The 26,005-nt window shown below is 38.0% G+C and overlaps 1 protein-coding gene across 5 annotated transcripts in view; it reads right to left on the bottom strand.

Moving 5' to 3' along the window:
• CDC14A (cell division cycle 14A) overlaps nt 1-26,005 on the bottom strand; it is a 171,842-nt gene that overhangs the window by 47,117 nt on the left and 98,720 nt on the right. For 4 of the 5 annotated variants that reach the window (XM_025365449.1, XM_025365440.1, XM_025365429.1 and 1 more), the window contains exons 8-10: nt 18,220-18,307; nt 10,413-10,643; nt 5,145-5,283 (exon numbers count right to left, since the gene is read on the bottom strand). In XM_025365449.1, the coding sequence (XP_025221234.1) occupies nt 5,145-5,283; nt 10,413-10,643; nt 18,220-18,307 (458 nt within the window). The remainder of the gene's footprint in view (nt 1-5,144; nt 5,284-10,412; nt 10,644-18,219; nt 18,308-26,005) is intronic. The other variant, XM_025365457.1, reaches the window with a different exon arrangement.

Genomic DNA, 26,005 nt, shown 5'->3' with positions numbered 1-26,005 from the left:
AATGCTGATGAAATAAATCAAAGAAGATCTAAATAAATGAAAAGACCTATCATGTTTATGGATTAGAAGACTCAACAATAGTAAAGATGTCAATTCTCCCCAAATCAATATAGAAGATTAACATACTTCCCATTAAAATCCCAGAAACATTATCTGTAGATTTAGACAGGTTTACTCTAAAATTTATATGAAAAGGAGAAGAAAGTGGAATTGCTCAGAATATTTTGTTAAAGAAGGAGAAAGTGGAAGGAATCACTCTTCCAATGTTAAGGCTCACTATATGGGTTCAGTAATCAAGACAGAGTGGTACTGAAGGAAGGAGACACATAGGCCAATGGAACAGAACAGAGAACAAAGAAATAGATCAACACAAATATATCCAAATGATTTTTGATACTGCTATAGAAACAATTCAGTAGAGAAATTGAATTTTCAACAAAAATGGTACTGAAGCAACTGGGCATGCATAGGCCAAAAAAAAGAAGCTTGACCTAAGTCTCACACATTATGAAATAAACAAAAAACCTCAAAATTCATCACAGACTTAAATATGAATGTAAAACTATAAACTTTTTAGAAAAAAAATACGAGAAATCATTGAGTCTAGGGATAAACTAAGAGTCTTAGACAATATCAAAAAGAAAAAAGTGATAAAAGGGATTTCATCAAAATTTAAAACTTTTATTTTGTAAAAGATCCTATTAAGAGGATGAAAAGACAAGTTATAGACTGAAAAAAAACTTGAAAAACATTTATCAGACAAAGGACTAGTATCTAGAATATACGAAGATAGACCTTAGTCATCAAGAAAAAGCAAATTAAAACTCTAAAGCAAGTTACCACTTTAAAAAATCTAATGGCTTAAATTTAAGAGACTGACAAACCATTGCTGATGAGAACATAAACAGGCATATCTACTTTGGAAAACTGTTTAATAATTCTAACGCTGAATGCACACATACCCAACTGTTTCACTCACAGGTATATCTCTAACAGATAGGTGCACCAAAAGATATGAAATAGCTAATGAAGCTGAATCGCTTTTCGCATGTTTATTGGCCATGTGTACATTCTCTTCTATGAAGTATCTTTTCGTGTTTCTTACACATTTTTTATCAGATTGTCTTTTTATTGTTAATTTGTAGGATTCTAAGTATTCTGGGTACTAGTACAGTGCCCATTATTATGATGCAAAGATTCTCCTACTCTTGTGGTTTTCATTTTCACTCTCTTAACAGTGTCTTTGATGAAGAGAATTCTACAATTTCAACTCAGTTATAGGCAATGCTTTCTGTGTACCACTTAAGACATCTTCGTTAACTTCAAAGTATGAATATATTATTTTATGCTATCTTCCAGAAGCTTTACTGATTTTTCTGTCACATTTAGATCAACAACTCATCAGGAATTCCTTTAAAAAAAAAGGTTGTGAGATAGGAGCCAAGGTTCTCTTTTTCCCCATATGGATATCCAGTTGACCCAGCAGAATTTACTAAAAAGACCTTTTCCTGTTGCTCTATCATGTCACCTTTATCATAAATCAAGTGTCTGTATAAGTCTGAATTTGTTTCTGCACTTTATATTCTATTCTATTGGTTAATTTCTCTGTCTTGACACCAATACCTCAACATCATAATTGCTGCAGTTTTAAAATGAATCCATGTCTGGGAGTGTAAACTCTTCAGCTGTGATCTTATTCAAGATAATCTTTATCTTTTCATTTATTTATAACTTCTTTAATTTCTCTCAATAAAAAAATTTCTTTGGTTTTCTATGTAGAGATATTGCACATCTCTAACCTGAAGTTACTGGATGCACTGTAAATGGTATAATTTTTTAGGTTTTATTTTCTAATTTAAGGAATATGGAATTACAACTGATTGTGCTCCTGTGTAACCACAACCCAAGATAAGATACAGAACATTTCCAGCACTCTAGAAAGAAAGTTCCATCATGCTTTTTTGGGGGGTCAGTTTTCCTTGACACACCTCAGAAGCAATTGCTTTCTGATTTCTATCACCACAGAATAGTTTTGCTTGTTCTTGGGCTTTATCTATACAGCATGTATTATTTTATGTCTGCCTTTTCTTCCCCTCTTACAATAATATGATATTCATCTATGTTGAGTATATCAGTAATTCATTCTTTTTTATCGCTGGTTAGTATTTCATTTTAGGAACATATTATGATATGTTCACTTATAAATTGTTGATGGACATTTGGATGATTTCTAATTTTGGGCTATTATGAATAAAGCAACTGTGAATATTCTTGTGCAAGTCTTTTTGTGGACAAATGTTTTCATTTCCCTTATTTAAATACCTAGGAATGAAATCATTGGGTCATAGGGTTAAATATAGATTAACATTATGAGAAACTGCCAAATAATTATACACCAATTGGTTAACACATGAGAGTTCCAGTTGCTCCATATCTTTGCCAGCATTCTGTAGTAAAACTTCTTTTTTGTTTGTCATTTTGGTTGACATAAAAAAGTATCTCATTGTGGTTTCAATTTCTATTTCCCTGATGGCTAATGATGTTGGATATCTTTTCATATACATATATTACCTTCTGTGAGATATCCGGTCAAGGCTTTTGCCCATTAAAAAATTAACTTTTAAAATTGCTTCTTTATAGTTTTTAATATATGTGCACAAGTCTTTTGTCAGATACATATACTGTGTGCCTTTTAATTAGCAGAATTTTTAAATTGTGCTAAAATTTTTGAAAATTGACTTGTATCCTGCAATCTTACAGGATTTCTAAGTTTTTGGGTTTTTTTAATTGCATTGGTTAAGATTTCCGGTATAATATTAGAAGGAGTGAGAGTAGACACCCTTGTTTTGTTCCTGATCTTACAGGAAAAGCATCACCATTAAATATAATTTTATATAATTTTAGCTGTAGAGTTTTCATAGATTATTTTTATCTGAATGAGGAAATTTCCTTCTATTTCTAGTTTATTGAAAGTTTATATTAAAAATGGGTACTAAACTTTGTCAAATTTTTGAACATGTATTGAGATAATCACATAATTTTTCTACTTTTTGTGTTAATGTGGTGAATTATATTGATTTTCTAATACTGAACCATGATGGTCATGATGTACTATCTTTCTTATATAGCTGGATTTGACATGCAGTGTTTCTTTAGGAACTCTGTGCTTATGATCATGAGGAATATTCACCATCTGTACATCATTTTGGAGGAATTTCTGTTCAAATCATTTACCTATTTTATATTAAGTTGTTTTCTTGAGTTTTGAGAGTTCTTTATATACAGCTTAAGTATCTATAAATTTAAAAATCTTTCTTCAGCCTAGAGTGCCTTTGCCTCATAACTCTAATTTCTTCTCTTACTATTTTGAGATATGGCAGAGAGAAAGAGTATAATAGTGAGGTTGGAAGGAGTACGCAGCCATGAAACATGAGGGCTGTGTTATCTGACACCCTGAGAAAGCTAGGTGACCCTGACTGGTAGAATTCTCTGCTATATCTCCTCACCTTGCGAGCTGTACTTAGCAGAATGCCTGGGGCAATAGGTACAGAGATACCTATTAAATGACAAGCAATAATTTTAAGATATTGATTAAACGGTTTAAAGAACTAGGCTTAGGAGTATTTGGTTTTTTAACCCTAAGACCATTTCTTCAACTTCAGTAATTAGTATAATAAAAACCTGGCAGATACATGGCACAAAGCTCCAGGCTACAGGCACATAAAATGCAAAACAGAGAAATAGAGGAAGACAATGGCTGAGAATCTGATCAAGAATAAAGCTCCAAAATAACAGAATTATTTTATTTGTACCTCACAGGTAAAAACAGATACATCTCTGTCTTTGTAATGATCCTGTCCGTGCATATTTTTCTAACGCATTCATTATACTTCTGTATCATTCTTTTAAGCTGAAGTATAACCGCTCATTTTTCAGCACTTCTTAATCAGTTATTACCTCTAGGATTGGCAACTAAAGTAATTCATTCCTCAGCAGGCTCAAATCCTCTTATTCATTTCAGATGCTAAGAGTTTACTTATGGCATCTTCCTATGAAATTCATGATCATTTCTTTATGAATTCACACATGATCATGATCATTAAAACTGGAAAGGAATAATTACATTTACATTGGAAATAACTAATTATATGGAAAAGAATGCTATTCAAAAGAGAGCCATCAGTCGGGCATAGTGGCTCACACCCATAATCCCTGCACTTTGGGAAGTCAACGTGGGAGGACTGATTGAGCCCAGGAGTTCAAAACCAGCCTGGGCAACATAGTGAGACCCTGTCTCTACAAAAAATTAAAAATTAAAATTAAAATAAAATAGGGTCAACCCAGCATAAAAAGAAAAAAAAATGAAGTTTCAGTAAAAGATATCACTAATGAATAGTATTTCAGAGCTGGACCTAGATCTAACAGTACTAACTTCATCTTCTCATTTTATTAATGAGTACATTGAGATATGTTCTAACATTCTAAGAAGAAAGGATTGTGTCCTACAGTTTAAATCTCTCTATCTCTTGGGCTGAGGCTAGACAAAAAGTTAATGAATGAAAGGCTATGGGAATAAATGAATGAGTGAATAAATAAGTATTCTTCTAAATAATGGTCATAAAGCTAGTTAGTGGCAGAGTCAGAAATAAAACCCAGTTCTCCTCCTTTTTTCTTCTGTGGTAACTTCTTGGGTAAATTCATAAGTTGTACCTACATTAGCAGTTTAGTTAGTTGTCAGGAGAACAGCAGTCTGACCAAAATCACTGAGTGACCTTAATTGTGTTTTCCTTTTTCCCATTATGCTTTAAGACATGCAAACAAAAGAAAAGAATGAAAAGTGCCATGTGGGATGTCATAAGAAAATTGCACTGTAGCCAGATCACACATAGAAAATGACAGAAAAAGGGTAGGCAGAGATGGCTCTGTGATTTTCTTCTCACTCTCACCTGATCTAAGAGATATAAAAGGTACAAAGTTAGAATGCATTAGCTGTCAAATCAACAATATTCTATTAGAGGCACACACTTCTCTTAACAATGGAGCCATTTTATAACCACAGGCTGACATGGTCCACAACCAGGGGAACAAGAGGTAGAAAAGATCAAGGACAGGATATAATGTGATAATGGGGACAATATACTTACTCTTCCAGAAAGTGCTGTTGGGGTCCTATAATAGAACCTGGCCGGCATATTCTAATCCAAGCAATTATTTCAGCGTGTGTAAACCTGTAGTGTTTCATTACATAACAGGCTATCAATGTCCCTGTTCTTCCAAGACCAGCTGTAAGAGAGGGAAACAGAATAAGAAATATAAAGTCTAGCAAATGCTCCCACAAAAACACTGAAATCAAACCTTGCCCAGAAACTGCTCTGCATTCAAGTGTAATGATATTATCAACAGCTAATAAACATAACTGCTATCATGTAAAACTCATTTTTTCTTTAAACAATGGAAAGGGCAAAATGAAGCTGCCATAGATTTGGGGGCAAGAAAGTGATGGGACAAAAAGCAAATGGGTCTGGCAGCAGCATCACTGGCTGGATTGGAAAAGCCAGAGATGAAAGCAAGAGAGATAAGATGGAAGGCAGGGGCAGGGAAGCAAGGATGGCTGAAGGAGGTTGGGATGAGGATGGAAAGGGATGAGGCCGAGCAAATGCAATAAAGAGGAAAAGATGAATTAGAAATCCATTAGGACTGGGTCACAGGGAAAGTTATAGGTAAGTGACATTTCTGACCTAGAAAACTGGTACAATGTTGACTTCATCCATGAAAACATTTAGTTAGAAAAAGAAATAAGGAAAAAAAAAATGTGTGTATGTGCATGTGTGTGTGTGTGTGTGTAAAACAAAACAAAGTAGAGGAACATTGATAGTTTCATTTTTTACATGTTCAAGAATCTTTTGCTTTTGAGGGGACCTTTGTCAGCGTTCCCTGACCAAACAATAAAGGTGGTTTTCTCTTATCTCCCAGTACTTGAGAGCACACAGTACTTCAGCAAATCTAAGACTACTGTCGTGTAGCATCTAGGTTCCACTAAGAAAGGAAAAAATTAAACTATGACACGCTCTCAATTTTAAGATGAATTCTAATTTCAGAAATGTTAAAATGTGAAAAAGGTATGTCTTTAAATCAGTGTTCCTCAACCTTTTTTACAGTATTGTTCCTTCCAGGAGCCTTTTTAGATATTTTATTCCTAATCAATCCAAATGAAATTTCACCGTCACAGATAGACTGCATATCTGTTTATGTAAATCTGTGCTTTATTAAAAAAAAAAAAAAAAAAAAGTTTTTCATCCCACCAAAACAACAATTTTGTTCCCTTGGGGGCAATATTCTTGGATTGAGAATATATATTGAAAATGCAAATTAAAGGACTATCAATCTGATGTCTACAGATGCCTGACATTTCCTTCCCATTAACCCTTCCTTTTTTTTTTTTTTTTTTTTTAGACTGAGTTTCGCTGCTGTTGCCCAGGCTGGAGTGCAATGGCACGATCTCGGCTCACCGCAACCTCCGCCTCCCAGGTTCAAGCGATTCTCCTGCCTCAGCCTCCCGAGTAGCTGGGATTACAGGCATGCACCACCATGCCCAGCTAATTTTGTATTTTTAGTAGAGACAGGGTTTCTCCATGTTGGTCAGTCTGGTCTCGAACTCCTGACCTCAGGTGATCTGCCCTCCTTGGCCTCCCAAAGTCCTAGGATTACAGGCGTGAGCCACAGCTCCCGGCTAACCCTTCCTTTTTAAGAAGTATTCATACTCTGTTTTATTAGATGAGGTGTGTGTATGTTCTGTTTTAATCTGAAGGGACTCTTGTCCCACATCAAACATCAATGTTCTTTAGAGGGGTGAGGTTTAATTGTGGTTTCAGTGGGGCTCCCCGTTGTTTACGATTAAGAGTTCTGAGTAATTTGCCTTCTATTTCACCCAGTGCCTATCATTGTTAATTCCCTAGATGCCTGGCAAGACTACAAGAAACCGTATAGATAAAACACAGGTGACATCCTGGAGCGGAAGCCAGAGCCCAGTGAGTTTCCAGAGTTCTTCCTTCAAGTCACCAATTTGGGTGTCTATCTGGAGAGAAAAGGGCCTTCCTTATGGAGACAACACTCTCTCTCACTGCTCCCCGCTGTGCAAAGACCTGGATGGCTCCCTCACTTAGGCTCCTGTTCACACTCACAACCAAAAAGGAGGTGCAGGAAATTTTCCAATTTCTCTGAAACTAAAGCAGCTTCCCCCTTTTAAAAAAGAGTCTATAATTTTGATCTATAAAAAGAACGTACTTAGCACTCAATAGTTAGGAGCTCTTACCACAACTGAACAGAATAGGAACATTTCACTAAGTTTCTATAAAAACTTTAACAAAATTTTTAAAGCATTTGTAATTAAAGGGCTCCGTGCCACAGCATGACAAGATGTTGAAAAGTGTTCTATTTATACCAAGTCAAACACCAATTGCTTTACAGTTCCAGGCATTTTCTGAAAGCCCTATAGAACATCAATAATCACATACTGGAATATCACAACGTTGCTGTATTTTAGATTATTATTTGTGGTAGAGAATTTCAAGAATTGATAGCCATCTCTTTTATCAACCACAAAGTGAAATGCAGATATTGAAATGTAATCCCCAGCAAATTGTTTTCTAGTTTATCTCTGTATAAAATACTTTATGTTGAGGCATGACATATTCATTCCCTTTTCAGTAGCTACCAAAGTTCATCTGACATAGGAAAGATTCTTTCTCCCTCCTTCTTTTAGTTCAATTAAAAGACTGAGTGCTGCTTGAATTCCCAGAAAATTAAGCTGACTTAATTAGGGCAGATGTCAAAATAATTAACAAGCCTATAGTAGATAAGTATGCTGTGAAAAGCAATAGAGCTGTAATTAAACCAAAGGTGTAATCCCTATAAAAGAACCCTCTATGTGTGTGCAAGTGGAAGAAAATGAAATAACACTCTCAAAAAGACATGACCACATGTAAATGTGACCGTCCTATACAAGAACTGAATTCAATGTTAAAGGTTCTGATTTAATATAAAAACATCTACAATACAGACCAGGTACGGTGGTTCACACCTGTAATCCCAGCACTTTGGGAGGCTGAGGCAGGTGGATCATCTGAGGTCAGGAGTTCAAGACCAGCCTGGCCAACATGGCAAAACCCCATCTCTACTAAAAATATAAAAAATTAGCCAGGAGTGGTGGCGGGCACCTGTAAATCCCAGCTACATGGGAGGCTGAGGCAAGAGAATTGGTCGAACCCAGGAGGCAGAGGCTGCAGTGAGCCAAGATCACACTATTGCACTCCAACCTGGGTGACAGAGCGAGACTCTCTTTCTCCAAAAAAAAAAAAAAAGAGGAAAGAAAAGAAAAAAAAAGAAATCTGCAATATAAAATAAATACATATATTTTTAAAAGGTAAACATTCACAGGTCAAGGATATAGAGAAAATATCTGTAATAAGAATGTTTAACACCAGAGAGTTTTATTTGCACAAGGTCTCTCAGGTGAGAAATACTATCAAGAAACACACTGAGTTTTAATGAAAGCTTTGCAGTTCTTCTCCTTTGAATTTGTCACTCCAAGATACAGCTGGCTAATCCACAGATAAACTCTATGACATAGTAATAATAAAACTACTTGAACTAGGAAATAAGGCCAAATTAATCTCAGGAAAAAAAACAATTTTTATGGCACAAAACTAAACTTTGAAAGAGAAGATAGGATTATTTCCTGCTAAACATTGATATAAATGTTCCCATTAGCTCTCAAGTTCTACTGGTGTTTAAAATACGTGACATGTGGGCTTTTTCTTGGACCTGGGCAATACTGAACAAAATGCAATGGAAAAGCAAACAGGGTGCAATTGAATCACATGGGGACAAGCCAACACACTGCCACCCCACTGTGGCCTGAAAGGAGCACCCACAAATGAGCCAGCAAGTAACACCTTCCTAACAGACTCCAAGCCAGAGACAAGATATCCCACAAAGCCAGGGCCCATCCTGCTAGCTAAGGGGGAGGTTAGGGAGGGAGAGCTCTGTCCACCCAGGAGGAGGGAGCCTGGCGTGCGGAGCCCTCCTCCAAACCCAGGCCACGTGCTGCTCATTTCCATCTCTCCGGGTCTCTGGGAAACCGCAGCTTCCCATTTCTGCTCACATGTTCACAAAGTACCTCCACCTACTCAAATCTTAAACATAGAAACAAGGGCCTACAAAACGGCATTTTAATTTCTGTCAGAACCAAAGCCATACTCGTCTGAAAAAGTCAGTTACAGCAGCACTAGGCACATGAAAAGAACAGCACCCTCCCCAACACCTACTAGATGATTAGCATAAAATGAGAGGGAAATCAGGTCTAGCTCCAAAACCACGAGCACAGCACCACCCAGCGACACTAGGAGGAGCTGCGCGTGAGGAACTCAAGGCTCCAGCTCAGGGCGGCCCAAGTGATTTCTCCTCGCCGAAATCAAAGACCCAGTAAAATATCTGGAATATTTCCAGTATTATCCATACTGAAAGATCTGGAGTGGAATGGATTTTGAGCCTCCTCAAAGTCTAACAACTAAGCTTAGAGCAAATGGCATGTCATATTTTCTGAGTAGCTGACATGGGGTTGCCAGATAAAATACAGAATGCATGTTCCCTGCAATATTTGGGACACACTTATACTTTTTGTTTTAAAAGTATTCATTGTTTCTCTAACATTCAAATTTAATTAGGCAGCCTGTATTTTTATTTGCTAAATCTGGCAATCCTAAACCTTCTATACTCTGAACAACTCCTGCCCCAAAGTATCCACCTCCAGAGATCAGAGATTTGCAAAACCAACTCTTTAAGTTCATTCCAAGAGGCAGCATCACATCAGCAGCATTGTAAGCCAGCCGATTGTCCCTAGCAACAGGCATGGAAGACACTCTGCTCCATGAAGCCAAAGACTAGCAGGGGAGGGATGGGCAGAGACTGGAATGGGGGTCCAGATAACTGGGTCATAAAACAGAACCACGACAGTGCAAGAGGATGGGGAAGAGATGAGCAATTCTGAAAAAAAAACAAAGGAGAGGGGAAAACTAACAACCCTTGCCTCTTGAGGATTTCACCTGTTTAAAGGTGTTCCTGCAGCCTAAGGACACTGCTACTGTAATTTCCCCTCATTGTAGTACGTGGGCCTGGAAAGGTAAGGTCTGAAAAACTAGCATATCAAGAAAGCCACACCACCATCAATTGTCCACACCCAAGCAATCATTTCTTTAAGAAGGGGTTACTAAAATGAGTTTGTGTGCCAGTTGTCTCAAATTAAAAACCTCATTGTGTTCTAAGACACGAAACAGGTTTTGTTTTGTTATTTGCTCTTCTTTGGCCTGTCCCTCCGATAAACGCAGCCACCACCACCGAGGCCTTGCACACACCTTTGCAGTGAACGGCGATGGCCCCTTCGGTGTTCTCACAGATGTTCAGGAACCTTCGCACGATGTTGTCACTGGGTGTGCTGCCATCTATGAAGAAGAGGTCATAGTGCTCGAAGCCAGCGTCTGTGAAGCGCTTTGCCTCATAAATCTTTTTGTTCAGCCTCACAACTGCAGTCACATTATGCTTTTTGAAATAAGGAAAGTAGGCTTCAGGGGCGTGAAGAGGATAACCTAAAGGAAGAAAGGAGCAGTAAGCAAAAGGCATGCATTTCATCTTCCATAACCCAGAAATACAAAACTTTCAACAATAAAGTGTGTAAATCTCAACAAAGCTTGGGAGGAAAGTGTGTTGCGTGAGAGAAAAGGTCACAGCAAGCTCCTAAAAGCATCAATCTTCATAACTGTAAGCACCATAGGAGGTTAAAAAGAAAACTTCTCTAAGTACAGGAAATATATCATTAAAGTTCAAAATCTCAACCTCTAGATTCGAATTCTGGGAGCACACTCTTCCGACTCCCAAAACAAAGGCATTCTTGAAGTACTCGAATGTGCATAACAGACCTAGAATGGTTCGTGGTGACTTTATTCTCTCTTGTGCTTTATTCGCCAATTGACAAATATTTTTCAACTACAGCTAAACCTTTTTTGCCATATGTATAGCTTTAATTTGTAGTACAATGCTCCCCAAAAGCAATTATTATTAAATACCTACTATGTACAAGTCACAATTGCATATCATTTCAAATTCTCAAAACCATCTCTTAAGAAAGGCTAACTCCACTTAACATATTAAGAAACTAAAAGAGGGGGTGTTGGGGAGATATTGGTCAAAGAAAACAAAATTTCAGTTAGAAAGGAGTATGTCCCAGAGATGTATTGTACAACATGGTGACTATAATAATTTGAAAGTCATTTAGAAAGAATTTAAGTCTTCCCACCACAAAAAAAAAATGTGAATACTTAAGTAAAACTTGACTTAGCCATTCTACAATGTATACATATTTCAAAACTTGTTGTACACCATAAATATATAATTTTTATCAATTAAAATAGAAATATTTTTTAGTTAAAAACAAAAAGAATAACTTTTGTGGATACCTCCTTTGTTTGAGGGAGGAAGATGCTCCGTCTTTAAACCCCCTTTTATTTTTGAGCGGCTCCACCATCGTGTGAGTATTCCTGGGAGCTACGCAGTCAGCTGGGTTACAGACCTAGCCTTAGCTAATCAGCCAAGGCGACCACTGGGGGCGCTGGCCATTGCAGGCCTTTCTTGGCAGCTCCAAAGGTTCAGGGGACTAAGTTCCCAGCACACATTGGCCACATCTGTAACCCATTCAGGATTCACTGATCCCTAACATACCAGCTGAGTGAAATTATCTCAGTTGGAACCCATTCATGATGGTAGGTTCCAGGGGTGGCGGCAGCCAGCAAAGTGAATCAGACTGTTTCCGTGCTGTGTCCTTGGCTGTATTTCCTGCTGCCTTGGATCCCTGTTATGCTAGTCAGCTCTCAGCTCCAAGCCAACTCTCTTATGTTCTGTGACACTGGGGCTGGAGTCCATATACGTCCTACATTTCCCAGACTACCTTTCTATCTGACTTCCTATTGGTTGTAAAAATGGGAGGCACTAAAGCTCAACCTGGGGAGGAGGAAGGAACTTCTTCCTGTCCTGGCAGCATCACTTCAGCAGCAGAAAACAGGAAGCAGCCAGAGTTCTCAGCTTACTTTGGCTCTCATACCACCATCCTGCTGCACTCACCTCTGAGGCTGGAGCCCTCACGGTCTCCACTCCTCAGCCCCCAAATCCAAACACCAGCTGTGTGGCATTCCCTTCAGAGGTCACAGCACCAACCTTCTGGCTCCTCCTCAGAGCTCCCAGGTTCTGCTAACTCCACTTTTGTCCCTTTCGTCCCCCCAGCCTTAAAGGTACTAGCTGTTTTCTCCAACATATTCTGGTTTCTTCAGTGTTGCCTTTTTACTTTTTAGTCTTTTTTGAAACAAACTCCTTGTATTAAATTCTTTATGTTTGAAATGCCTGGTGTGGTTCCCATTTTCCCACTTGGATCCTGTTCATCTTTTAAGCCTAGTTCTCCAGCCTTCTCTTAAAGTCTATGAGCCACCCAACATATTCCAAAAACTGCCTTTTACCAGAGTTAGACAGCCCTAACTGGTACACTTGGCCAGGTCACACAAAGGATGAAGACAGAATTGGAAGGCAGGACCAATTAATCCACAGCTCAGATATGTGATTTTCACAGGCCATGTTGCTTTTGAGCAAAGAGGTAATACAGAGCTTATTTTAAATCTTTTTTGTAGAAACAAACATATACAAACATGGAGAAAACATGCTTTTCTAACCGCAAAAATCAAGTCTGTTTTCCCAGTTGGTTTATTTGCTCAAATTATTTCCCTGCAACAGATTTATAGCCTAAAGCAAAAAAAGAACTGTAGTTGGCATTAAGAAATAACAGTTTTTCTATCATGTTTGGAATGGGGAGGAGAAGGGCTCATAAACACCTGGAAAGCCTGCCCTGCGTGTGGCGGGCTGGTGAGAGCTTCTGCCTCCAGGTTGCTAGCATGCCTGGGACCGCAATTGCCTAGCCCCTTCTTCCCTGCAACAAAGGCTGCAAAAATCTCTCCTTTCATATGTGAATTTCCATCATGAGTAAATGGCAGCATAGCTAATATGCCTAAATAGAATATTAAGAGAAACGATATATATCTCTTTTGAGAAAAATACACTGGACAGAAATTGTCCAAATATGGCAACAGGGCACTGAAATAACAATAACAACAATAATTGCACCTAACATTTATCAAGCACTTACTATGTGCTAGCCACTATGCTAAGTGCTTTATGTGGATTATCTCATTAAAACCTGCAATTACTCAATTTCTGATGCCTGGAAAAGCTGGCCCATACACATACAACTAGTAACAGGTACAGCCAGTATTTCAGTCCTGACAGTCAGATTCCAACACCCGTGCTGGGGCTAATTTCAAGTAAGATTCAACTTGATTCTATCTGTTAAGGCTCCAAATAAGAGAACATGATATGAGCATGAGCGGTTAGAGTTGGTGAGCAGGTTTTACAAAAACCCGCAAAACTGTTTAGAATAAATTATAACGAACAGTGGAAACGTCCTATGACCTGTGAACAACTGTGTGTGGCTTTTACGGATGTACGTGGGTGCTTTTTGTGAGACTGGTTTTAGCAATGTGTATAATGTGCCGACCCAGAGCTGATGGAGCCTTCATCCGACCCTTACTCCATCTGGCCACAAGATGGTGCGCCGGCATCACTGAACCACAACAAAGTCGTGGAGTTGAGCTGACCAAACACATGAACAGGGTATCAGAGTCAAAAGAGATTTCTTTATTCATCTCTTCCCAGGCCCTCATTTCAAAGTTCGAAAACTGACGAACAGCAGAGTCAAATGACTAGTCCGCTCAGTCATTATTAAAAGTAAAAACTACAAAATGAGCAGGCAAATGTAGAAAGACATAAAATCTGTTGATTAGGCTAGTTAACGATAAAAATGTAACCATAATACCTGCTATCTAATAAACGCCTATTATGTGTGCCCGATACTCTGCAAGGCACTTCATATAACATCTCTAATCCTCACTAGGTGCCTGCAGTGAGCATCATATTTCTCCCACTGTGATATACAAGAAAACTGATGCTCAAAGAAGTTGTGGAACTCACTGAAGCTCACGCAGCCAAAAAGGAATGGAACCAGGCTTCAGCCTGCCCAGGCTCTTTACTAAACAGGACACTGGGCTTCTCTCTTTAAAGGAGCAGGCTAATGCCTCGAATTGTTGGGATTCTCAGTCTGAAGCTATCTTTCTGTGTGTGTAAGTGTGTGTGTGTGTGTGTGTTTAAATGGAAGTGAGAATGACAGTGACATTTAAGAGACATTTTTACAGAAAATCTGAAATCCAAAGTATCTGTTTCATTCTGTTGTTATCCATCACTTATCAATTCAAAATTGTTTAACAAAAAAAAAGTAGGGTTCTTCTCTTCCCCACTGTCAAAACAATGTGAATCAAAATGGCTAAAAGAAACTCCTAGTGTTCCCTGTTGACACAAACACACACTTAAGGCTCTTATAATACATTCTGCCCAGATCCCAAGATTTTACAGCTTCCTTTAGCTACCTCCTAGCAACAGCTTTTTGATCATTTCTTTAAAACCTCAGCTTTTCTACTAACGAGCCTCTAAAATGACTTTCAGCCTCCTCAGAAAAACAAAGGTTTCTCAATTCAAAAAAAAAAAGAAAATTACCAAGATGTCACTGTAACTGGATCAGGTTTCTTAATTCCATCACAAAATTATTTTCTCAACTTCAAAAAGAATTTATAAAGTTAAAGTCCTTTACAAAAAAATATAGTGAAGCTTCTAGTGAATATCAGATCTTAAAATGGAAATTCCAGTAAAATAGCAATATTTTACCAATGGCAGCCTTAAATGAAATTGTTCTAGGCATCATAAAAGCTAACAAAGATGAAATAAATGTACTTTCAGACTTTTTTATGTCAATATGAGAGGGCACAATATATGCATAGAATAAAATACGCATATAGAGCAATATCTTAAAGTGATTATTTCTTGATTATATTATGTGTTTAAAGAGCTTTACTCTTTATATTGCTTAAACTTTCTAGAGTGAGTGTGTACATCCTCTGTAATAAAATTTAAAAGAACACAGAATTCAGAATTAAATAGACCAATGTTTGAATCCACACGCCAACAATTACTGGCCTATGAACCTGGACGAGTTAGGTAATTCCTGTACGCCTCCAGCTTCTTTTCCATAAAACAGATCCCACCTGCTCCAGAGGGTTGTTCTGATCATTAAATAGATGATGTGTGTGCAAGAGACTTAGCACCCTTCCTGGCAGGTAAGTGAATGGTTGCTATAATTTTTCCCCATATTAAATACAGGACCAAAAAATGTTTTAAATATTTTTGACACTTACAACTTATATACAAAATATGCATATCCTTCTATCTAGTGATTCTATTTCTAACAATTTAGAGAAGAAACTACAGCTGCAAAAAGATGCATGAACATCTATGCCAACTACAGCAGTTTTTAAAAAGTGAAAAACTGTTCATCTGGTTAAATAGATGATGAAATTTAAAAAGAAGAAAAAGAATAAGAATAAGTGAAAAACAACTTAGATCTCATTCAAAAATAAATTAACAGGCTGGGCTCAGGGGCTTAAATCTGTAATGCTAGTGCTTTGGGAGGCAGGAGGATCGCATGAGCCCAGGAGTTCAAGATCAGCCTGGGCAACATAGAGACCTCATCTCTACTAAAAATTAAAAAAAAAAAAAAAAAAAAAAAAACCTGCCAGGTATGGTGGGACGTGCCTTGTAGTCCCAGCTACTTGGGAGGCTGAGGCAGGAAGATCATTTGAGGACAGGAGTTCAAGGTTGCAATGAGCTATGATCACACCATTGCACTCCAGCTTGGGCAACAAAGCAAGAGCCTGTCTCTAAAAAAACAAAAGCAAAAACCAAAAATAAATTAACACAATATGGCACAGTCATATGGTAGAATAATATGCAATGCAATCATGGAAAATGATTACATGGATCTACATTTACTGCTATAGAAAGAAGTCGTGATATGTTAAGGGAAGAAACCTGGCTGTAAGATAGTAACTATGTTATGATCCCACTTTTGTTAAAAAAAAAATAATATTTTCAGCCAGGCGCGGTGGCTCAAGCCTGTAATCCCAGTACTTTGGGAGGCCGAGGCAGGTGGATCATGAGGTCAGGAGATCAAGACCATCCTGGCTAACACGGTGAAACCCTGTCTCTACTAAAAAATACAAAAAAACTAGCCGGGCGAGGTGGCGGGCGCCTGTAGTCCCAGCTACTGGGGAGGCTGAGGCAGGAGAATGGCGTAAACCTGGGAGGCGGAGCTTGCAGTGAGCCAAGATCCGGCCACTGCACTCCAGCCTGGGCAACAGAGCGAGACTCTGTCTCAAAAAAAATAAATAAATAAATAATAAAATTAATATTTTTAAAACACATGTATCCATAGAATACACAATGTCTATATACATAAAAACATTTTAAATGGCTTTTACAATTATACTTCTTAATTTCTCATTAAGAAAACATAGTCAAACACATGAATCACAAATGGTGAAAGTCTTTTGACCTTGCCAAATACCCGACAACAAAACTACTACTGAAACAATATCCCTACTAACATTTCCTGGGCCTGAGTCAGGTAATTTGCACAGAAAGCAGGTTTAATCAGTCTTATCCTGAAAGGCCAACTGTCAGAAAGCAGTTTCCTCGGGTTCTCAACATGTAATTCCTAACAACCCAAAATGACAGACCAAAACAGATTATTTAGCAAGCTTATAAGTGAGAAGATCAAATTCTGGCTTCACCATCGAGGTATCCTGTTTGTGAGCTTAACTCTCTAGACCTGGATTGCCCATCCACACAGTAAAATCATGATTCAAGCGGGGTTCCCTATTAGATACGCCACAGGTATGAAAGGATAAGCATATTTATGAAAGCTCAAATTATAAAACCTAAATGCATACATAACAATATGCAATGGAACTACATTCTAGAATATTATGATTAAAGAAAAATAAATCTTTTTTTTTTTTTTTTTAAGAGACAGGGTTTTGCCATGTTGCCCAGGCTGGCCTTGAACTCCTGGCCTCAAGCAATCCTCCCACCTCGGCCTTCCAAAGTGCTGGGATTGCAGGCACATGCCATCATGCCCAGCTGAAGAATAAATCTAGACCAGGGGTTTCAAGTTAGGTTCCCTCAGAACACTTGTATTCCACCTCTATGATCAGATAGACAGAGAGAAAAGGGTGGGGAGTAGGGCGGGAAGCTATTCTGTTCATGGATATTTTTCAATTTTATGTACTTCTCTTATAAATTATTCTTGAACCTCTGTTGTCTATCATTACTTGTCTTCTAGGGAATGTTAGTAGATAGAAAAAATTAGTAAGTAAAAAATATGTATTAATGGGAAAACTTGCATAGCTGATCATGTTTTATTCAAAAGGTTTATTTTTAGTTTTGCTTTTATTTTTTTCCTAAATATGTATGCCCATAGCAATAAATATGCTGCAAACAAGTAGTTTAACCACTGTCAGCCGGAAAATTGTACCTAGTTGTCACAATGGAACTAAGTGTATCAGTGTAGTGGCAATGTTTAGGAGCCCTCCTCTGGTTTGGAGTACTAGTTCTGTCTATTACTTTGTTACCTTGGGCAAATTCCCTACTAATAAGGCTCAGTTTACTCCTCCCTAAAATGGAGATAACAATATCTATATCTCATAGAGTTGAGTGTTAAAAGAGATAATGCTGTAATTTGTGTAATTAACACCTAAGTATTCAATAAATGACACACTGTCTTCACCATCATTATTCAACATGGTGTTACCCAAAGAATACCTTCATGTGTAGCACTCTACCAACAAATAAATCTGAGAACCACTGAAAGAATACAGCAATCTGCTTATAAGTTTGACCAGTTTGTTTCTCAGATTCTTCTCTAATAATTGGGGGTCAGGTAAAGTGAACATCCTATTTATGGCAAGCTAAAAATTTGTTAGGTTCTAAAACAGTGATTATAGCTCCACCTACTGGAAGTACAATGTTTAACACACTAGTCACCACTGTTCAATTTTTTAAATTGTGAATAAATATTCTTTGGAGAATATTACCAAAGAAAATAATTATCTGAGGAAGTTAAGAAACTTAGAAAGATAAATCAAAATAAATGTTTGGACGGTAAAGGAAAAAAAAACCTACCATTTTCAATTTTGCTTTTAGGATGTGGTCCACTAAATGCTAAAAATTTTCCTGGAACAATCCAGTTGAAGTCACCATTTTCAACTCGCTGGCAGAATTTTGTAAGAAAAGAGAAGAAAAATATTTTATAATTCTTATACAATTTAGGAAACCCTTACAAATTAAACCGCTTTTCACTCTTAGTACTAATTAGACATACATGTAGACAAATATAGCTTAAAATAAAAACATGCACCTGATTCTCAAAAGGCTATTTTGGAATTCAGTCTACTTTAGAAAAACTTGTGTCTAGACTGTATGAAACATTTAGAAACTTTTATTTACAGCAGAGGTATTTTGCTTAAAATGTTTGTTTCCCGGTCACTCTGCAAAGAAATGAAATGAAAACAAACATTGCTTGTCCTAGCAATAAATAACAGAAAATGGGAAATATGAATACTTTCCATGACTGTAGTAAACGTGTTTTAAACAATGAAAAAAAATCTGTAAATATCAAGCTCATGATGAATACACTTCCAATTTTTTTTCCTCTTTTTATAGAGCTGATATCTCTTGTCAATGCCGATTTTTAGAGGGGGAAATGGCAAAAGGCAGGAGCGAGGGATACTGGCACATCCATTCCACAAACCAGAGTCAGACAAGCTGTACTCTGAGGGCTAACAAGACTCAGACAAGTGACATACACAGAGTCAGGTGCTCCTCCACTCCAGCTAATGAGACACCTTGCAGGAAAACCAACTGGACACAGCTGATCTTCCAATTGAATTTTCATCTCTCTTTTTAAAATGTTGACTTTTTAAATTAAGTTAACTCCTATGAAACCAAAAAAACATGCTTGTTGGCTGACTTTGAGCACCAGTTACCAGCCTCTAGTCTATACATGCTAAGAGATCTTCAGAAAAGGCTGAAAGACCAAGAAAGTGGCCAAGCACCTTCCCATGGCTCCATCATCTCCCCCATTTTCTTCCCTTCCCCATGTGCCTTTGAACCATGGGACACTGGGGCATGAGTAAGGTTACCCCAAATTTTGCAGTCATTGGGAGGCATTTGTGCAATGCATCACAAAATACATGTATCACCTCTTTACTTACGCTGTCTTTGCCACCACCACCCCCTCCCCACCTACCCCTACCCTTGCCTCCTCATCTCCATCCTCAGGGCAGGGAAGCAATGTTGTTCTCTTCACTGGGCCATCCATTACTATTCATATAAAAAGCTTTCTCCCCCATTACATGGCAAGGACCTTAATAGTACAAAATTGACCCAAATATAGACTCTGTACTCTACCATAAGTACACAATAAATATTCGTTAAACAAATTGGAATATGGCCATCAAAAAAAACTGCAGCCACTACTTTAACTACTTAAATTGCCCATTATCATTTCCATGAAAATCAAAACATGGTTATAAAATATAATTGTCATTTTTTAAATGCAGCTGTTTCTTCCCAGTTATAAAAAGTTATATGTGAAACTGTGCATACCATTTTATAAACATCTGAACTGCATTTAATCTAATTGTAATAAACATAATATCTCCAGCCGGGCGCAGTGTCTCACGCCTGTAATCCCAGCACTTTGGGAAGCCGAGGTGGGTGAATCACCTGAGCTCAGGAGTTCAAGACCACCCAGAGCAACATGGTGAAACTTCGTCTCTACTAAAAATACAAAAAAATTAACTGGGTATGGTGGTGTGTGCCTGTAGTTCCAGCTACTTGGGAGGCTGAAGCAGGAGAATTGCTTGAGCCCCAGAGACGAAGGTTGCAGTGAGCTGAGTTCGTACCACTGCACTCCAGCTTGGGCCACAGTGAGACTCCATCTTAAAGAAAAAAAAAAAAAATCTCCAAAATGCCCTAAGTAAAATCTAAGTTATTTTATGAGTGTTATGAATGTTATGAATGCACATGTGAAATTAAACCTCAGGCATAGCTTCTATTTATAACAAAGAATCTAATTATGGCAATTAAACATTTGCTTGTTTAAATAAAAGTCTCAAATTAATTATCCAATATCTCTCAAGTAATTATTAAGCTTAAAATAGTATTTGAAAATCCAAGAATAAAGGTATGCACTAATCATCAAGAGACTAAAATCAATTCTTTATGAACAATAAAAGAAAACAGGTTCTACGATCACTATTTCTGTATCCTTGACCATCAACCAAGTAGGTTAGATAAATACACTGTGCAATATCTCTTATTTGGATTACAGAAATCCATTTGGTTAAATAGCAACCTTTTATAATTAATCATATGGAGAGAGGCAAGGGACTCCCTAAGATACATTCATTCACAGAACCAAAAGAATATGTTTGCAAATCCTCCTACTCATAAAGATAAATAGATAATATTGGGTTATATTCAGCAGCCAGGATAAGGTTGATGGAATAAACAAAAAAGATTAGGTCTTAGACCTAAATCTGAGAAAAAAATTAATAAGAAAGTTATAGCTTTTAACCAACCTAATATAATATATGCTTACTTTGGTAGTCTTCCAAAGTTAATATTTGTGCCTTTATTCCTAGTGAATGACACAAATGTCAATATTTATCAATAACAAAATACTTTATATGACACAAATTGGTTTTTCTAATTAAACACACACATACACTTCAAAGAAATCTAGATCAGAGAGGAACTTAAGGTACTTTCCAACCCTACCACATTTTATAAACAAATATCTAAGCAACGATGAGGCAAGAGTATGATTTCACCACTTCTGATCTAAAGCCTACTACCTACCAAATACTATGCAAAAAAAAAGACAGATGTTCTTCACTGTAAGAAAAACCCAAAATAAAAAAATCTGAATTCCTCAAAGTGATACATTTAGGTGTTGTTATTCACTGTGCCGTAGGATTCTCCAGTCTACAAAAGATTCACAGCTTTCTTTTGAATAGTTCACTTTCTTGGTGCACTCAAAATATAATTTGACTAAAAAACGTGAATTTTTTACAATTCTTTTTTCTTTTTTTTTGGAGATGGAGTCTCACTCTGTCACCCAGGCTGGAGTGCAATAGTGCAATCTCAGCTCACTGCAACCTCTGCCTCACGGGTTCAAGCGATTCTCCTGCTTTAGCCTCCCAAGTAGCTGGGATTACAGGTACAAGCCACCAAGCCCAACTAATTTTTTCATATTTTTAGTAGAGATCAGGTTTCACCATGTTGGCCAGGCTGATCTTGAACTCCTGACCTCGTGATCCACCCACCTCAGCCTCCCAAAGTGCTGGGATTACAGGCATGAGCCACTGCGCCCGGCCAATTTTTATGATTTCTACAAAATGCATCTGTGACTCTAAAATAGTCGTCACAAATATATTTTTCAGTCCAAACACTGAAAACTATTTGACCTTTTTACTACTGTAATAAACCTACAGTAACATAGAAAAAATGGTCTTTGAGGTTGACGATTACAAGATTGATTCCCTTTATCAACAGATGTGTTTTCTAGGAAAACATGCAGAAACAGTTTTGAAGCGCAATTCAACATTCATTTAAACATTTGCTGAGCCTTTATTATATATCTAGGACTGTAACGTAGTGTCAAACATGAAACAATACAAAGCATTCTCTGTGCTTTTACAGAGTCCAAAGGCAAGTGGGAATGACAAATAACAGTAACAAAAATGGCAGCAAATATGTGGATACCACTGACTCTTTGTTAAGCACTACTGTATTCTATACAACTTAATTCTCATCGCAACCCTACGAGATAGGTGTTATTCTCATCTCCGTTTTATCCATTAAAGAAAAAGTCACATTACACTTTGTAAGTGTGATACTAAAAGTACATAAGAGGAATGACAGTGGCACAAAGACTATTTTGAAATTTAATAAGGTAGAACCACAATGGCTTTTTAAAATCCATTTAAGAAGTGCCTTCTTTATATTTCCCTAACTTCTAAAACAACAAAACAGTGTTGACAGTATAGTTGTATCACATAAACGCAAACATGCTGTAAGGATGGGCACTTTATGAGCTTAAAGCAAAGTAAATATTTGAATTATTTCGTTTAAGTTGACATGCCATCTGGCTTTAAATAATAATCAAACTCTAGATTATTAATTTAGACTTGCTTTTGAGGGAGACGGTGCGGTGGAGGGAAAAAGGAGTGTCCCATGTGGATGACTGCTTCACCTCTGCTAGCATCAGCTGCACCAGAGAGACGGTAGGTTGGAAAACATGTAGGGTCCCATTCCAACAGTCCAGATCAGTGAACACCTCTGCTGGTACAACAACAGCAGGGTGCAAAACTCCAGTGCACATTTGCAGATGCCACTCCAGTGCTCAAGACGCAAAGATGATTTGGAGTCAGCAGCACATACATGGTTGTTGAAACTTGGAACTGGATGCACTCAATCATACAAAGTGTGTAGAACCAGAAATCATGAGGCCCTAGAGAACCCCAGCAAATCAGGGTGGGCAAAGGAAGAGAAAGGACTTGAGAGGGAGGCTGAGAAAGATGGCTAGCCATGGACGGAGAAGAAATCCAAAAGACAGCACATTATAAATCAGGGAAGGAATGCGAATTGGAGAGCGACCACAGAATAAACCAAGTAGGAAGAAGAACAAGCATAGCCACTTGGTTTTACGAACCCTTGTGTCAGCAAGAACAGTTTCAGTAGAGGCCAGACCATAATTAGTTAGGGTCGAGACTGCTCTCTTAAGAAGGTTGGAGATAAAAGAAGGAAAAGATACCAAACAATCATGAAAGAGGAAGAAAAAAAGCCATGGGGAATTGTTTAGGACAGGGTAAGTCTCGAAACATTTTATAGACTTAACCAACGTGATCTTTGAACCAGCAATGGGTGTAAGATACGGAAACACTGGGTCCCCTCACTTTTGCAATTGCAGTGGCCAGGAAGTAATTTTGCTTCCTTAAACGTGAGGATTTAGAGTGGTGTAATGAACGCTACCAGATGGCTGCAGGAGAATGCTTCTTCTAATAGTTCTTCCAATATTCAAATCGCCAACGGGAGGCGCACTTCCATAACTGCTTCAGGTGGTGAGGACATGCCCACATACTTGCATTCTGGGGACTGCTTGACCCCAGTCCTATGGCAGTCCCATATTTCCAGTTCCATAATCCACCAACATGTAAAGAAGGCAGACCAAGCAGCATCCAGATTACATTTTAGTTCGCTGTACAAATTCTAATCCAAAGTCTTGAAGCATCATAACTTCAGTGTTCAACAACATTGACTCCTGCTGTTGACCCGATGTGACTTGTTGAGAGATGGGAGGCCTAACAAACTTTACTGTTTCTCAAGGTAGGTGCTAAAGAGCAATTGTTAGGACTCTACACAACCTAGTCAATCTGGAAATTTACTTACACAGTGAAGGGTGACAGAGTCAACCTGGAGATAGTCCCCAGTCACATATTAAACTAAATTGATGTTGCATACAGAACTGGTCTTAGATTAAAATATCTAGCAATCTGTGTTGTAAATAACTGACTTAGAAACAAAAAAAGTCACTCTTCCAGCATAGATTGGCTGCTGATAAAAGAAATATCATTTGAAGAAGTTATCTACCATGGTAAATTTGTCCCTTGGAATATTACTGCAAAATCAGAATGAATTCTTAATTAACATGTTTTAGGCACTTTCCACAGAAAACAGGTCATATAAAATATCTTGAAATGTGCTATACTCCTGTTTTTAGTATTTATTCACAAATTTATTCATTAGTTCTTTCATTCCACAAATAATGACTGCCCACTATGAGTGTACTGTGCTACTAGGTTACTCATTCAAACAAAGAATAATAAGACACAGTTCCTGCCCAAAATTACCCACAGATACAGGAAAGACACAGATGTGTAAACAGAGTACCACACAAGGCTACATGAGAAGAGCTTCCACGGGGTTGAGAAGGACTTAACAATCAGCCGTGTAAATACAGTGGACCAGAAAGAAGAGTTGACGGGCAGGAGGAGGGAGCAAGAGCATGTGCAAAAGCTCAGAAGCCGCCACCTGGTTAGCTGCGTGGATTTGGGTATGGGAAGGGAGTGGAAAAGGACAAGGGTGGAGAAGAAGGACAAGCCCATGTCAAGAAGGGCCTTCTGTGCTATAGTAAGGAGTTTGCATTTCCTCCACACCTTTAGTCAGTGTGGAGCCCATGAAGGGGAAATGATAAAACAGGGGAATGATATAATCAGACTTAATTTTTAAAATCTACACCCTGATAGTAATGTGAGGTCTTGATCGAAGAGGCCTAAGATCCAAGAAAGACCCAATCCCAGGCATCCAGAATGAACCCATGCTTTTTCACAAACAGTTCCCAGACGGGCTACGTTGTAATGTGGCTAAAATAATGTGAAATCACTTTCTAGAATAGAAATGGTCTTTCCCCAAAAGAGCACCCTTCAGGTGAAGATAGCAATAATGATAAACTGAATTGCTTGAATGTCTCGGGAACAAAATAGTCCACATTTCAGCCTGTCGTTGATCAGTGAGAAATTTTGTATCACAACTAAATTGATAAGCATAAAAATGGGGGCTTGGGGCAAGACTCAAATATGGTAACTTCTGCAGAATGAGGCACAAGAATACATGGATTCTATGATACCAGGTGACAAGAGTAAAGGCTTTAACCCTACACATGGAGAGATGATATTACTGGTAGCCTCCTAAAAAACGAAAAAGAAAAAGAAACATTGGGCCTAGCAAATATATGGAGCAAACAGGAGGCATTTAATATCTGTTCAACAAATGAACTGAAAAGCTATAAGAATGCGGCCACAAGGAGCATGGTGTGGCTACTTGACTCTCAAATAACAAATGTTCATCTACACACCATTATTTCTGTAAAACAAAGCTTCCTAACCAGTGTGACCAGAATGGAGTTGCCTGGGCAGACTGGAGCAGCCAGAGTCCCCAGGCCAGTTGCCAACAGCTATGAGCTATAATCACAGGGTGTTGAGCAAATATTATCATTTTCTCCATGTGCCATGATGAAAAAACAAAAGGAAGCCCTGTGCGGTGACTGTTGTAAAGGCAGTAACCAGTGCCTCTGTCATCAGGCCTGCAGGCCAAGTGTGGCTCTAACTTCTGTCAAGACAATGGTAAAGAAGTGGCCTGGATTTTTCACATTTAAAAGTACAGGATCAAGGCCACAATAGTTTGATATTCTGGAAAATATTCTCATAATTTTGTTTTTCACACCCAAAAAAGGAATGACTTATGGCAGGGGGCAGATAATGGCAGCTAGAAAATAGCTCAAAGAAAAAAGTCAAAGTACTTTCTCAGTTTTGAAGTCGTTTTTGAACTTTTAGTTTCACCTAATCCCCAAATAGATATTTAAGGAGACTCCTCGAAATTGCATGGGCTGAATTTTGAATGGGGTAATAAATGTAAGCCACAGTGATGAGGAACCTCCAATGTTGCCACTGAAGCACCATTTCTCTGCATTTCTTCTCCCAAACCCAACTAAGGACACTGCTACCGCATCACACTTCCATCATCAAACATGGCAAGCTTTCTGGTAAACAGTGGAAAGCCCTTTGGGACAAGCAAAATAACAAACTAAAGACACAACTTCAAATTCTCTCTGATAAATAACAACTGCTTACCAGTAGCATCTTGAACGATCATTGGTGTTTGGGCAACATCTTGTTTGGTAAGGACAGCTACCCCCCAAAAAAATAGAAGAAAGCTGACTGAAGGTAGACTCTGCATATGGGTGCCACTTCCAGGTCTTACAAGCAGAGTATTAGACTATACTAGCATTAACCATTAAACTTTACTATTGAAGAGCATAGTTCCTCACATACATACAGCTACA

Source organism: Theropithecus gelada, chromosome 1 (genome assembly GCF_003255815.1).
Source record: "Theropithecus gelada isolate Dixy chromosome 1, Tgel_1.0, whole genome shotgun sequence".
NCBI lineage: Eukaryota > Metazoa > Chordata > Mammalia > Primates > Cercopithecidae > Theropithecus > Theropithecus gelada.
The sequence above is the reverse complement of the archived record's forward strand: the minus strand, read 5'-3'. Positions and strand labels throughout refer to the sequence as shown.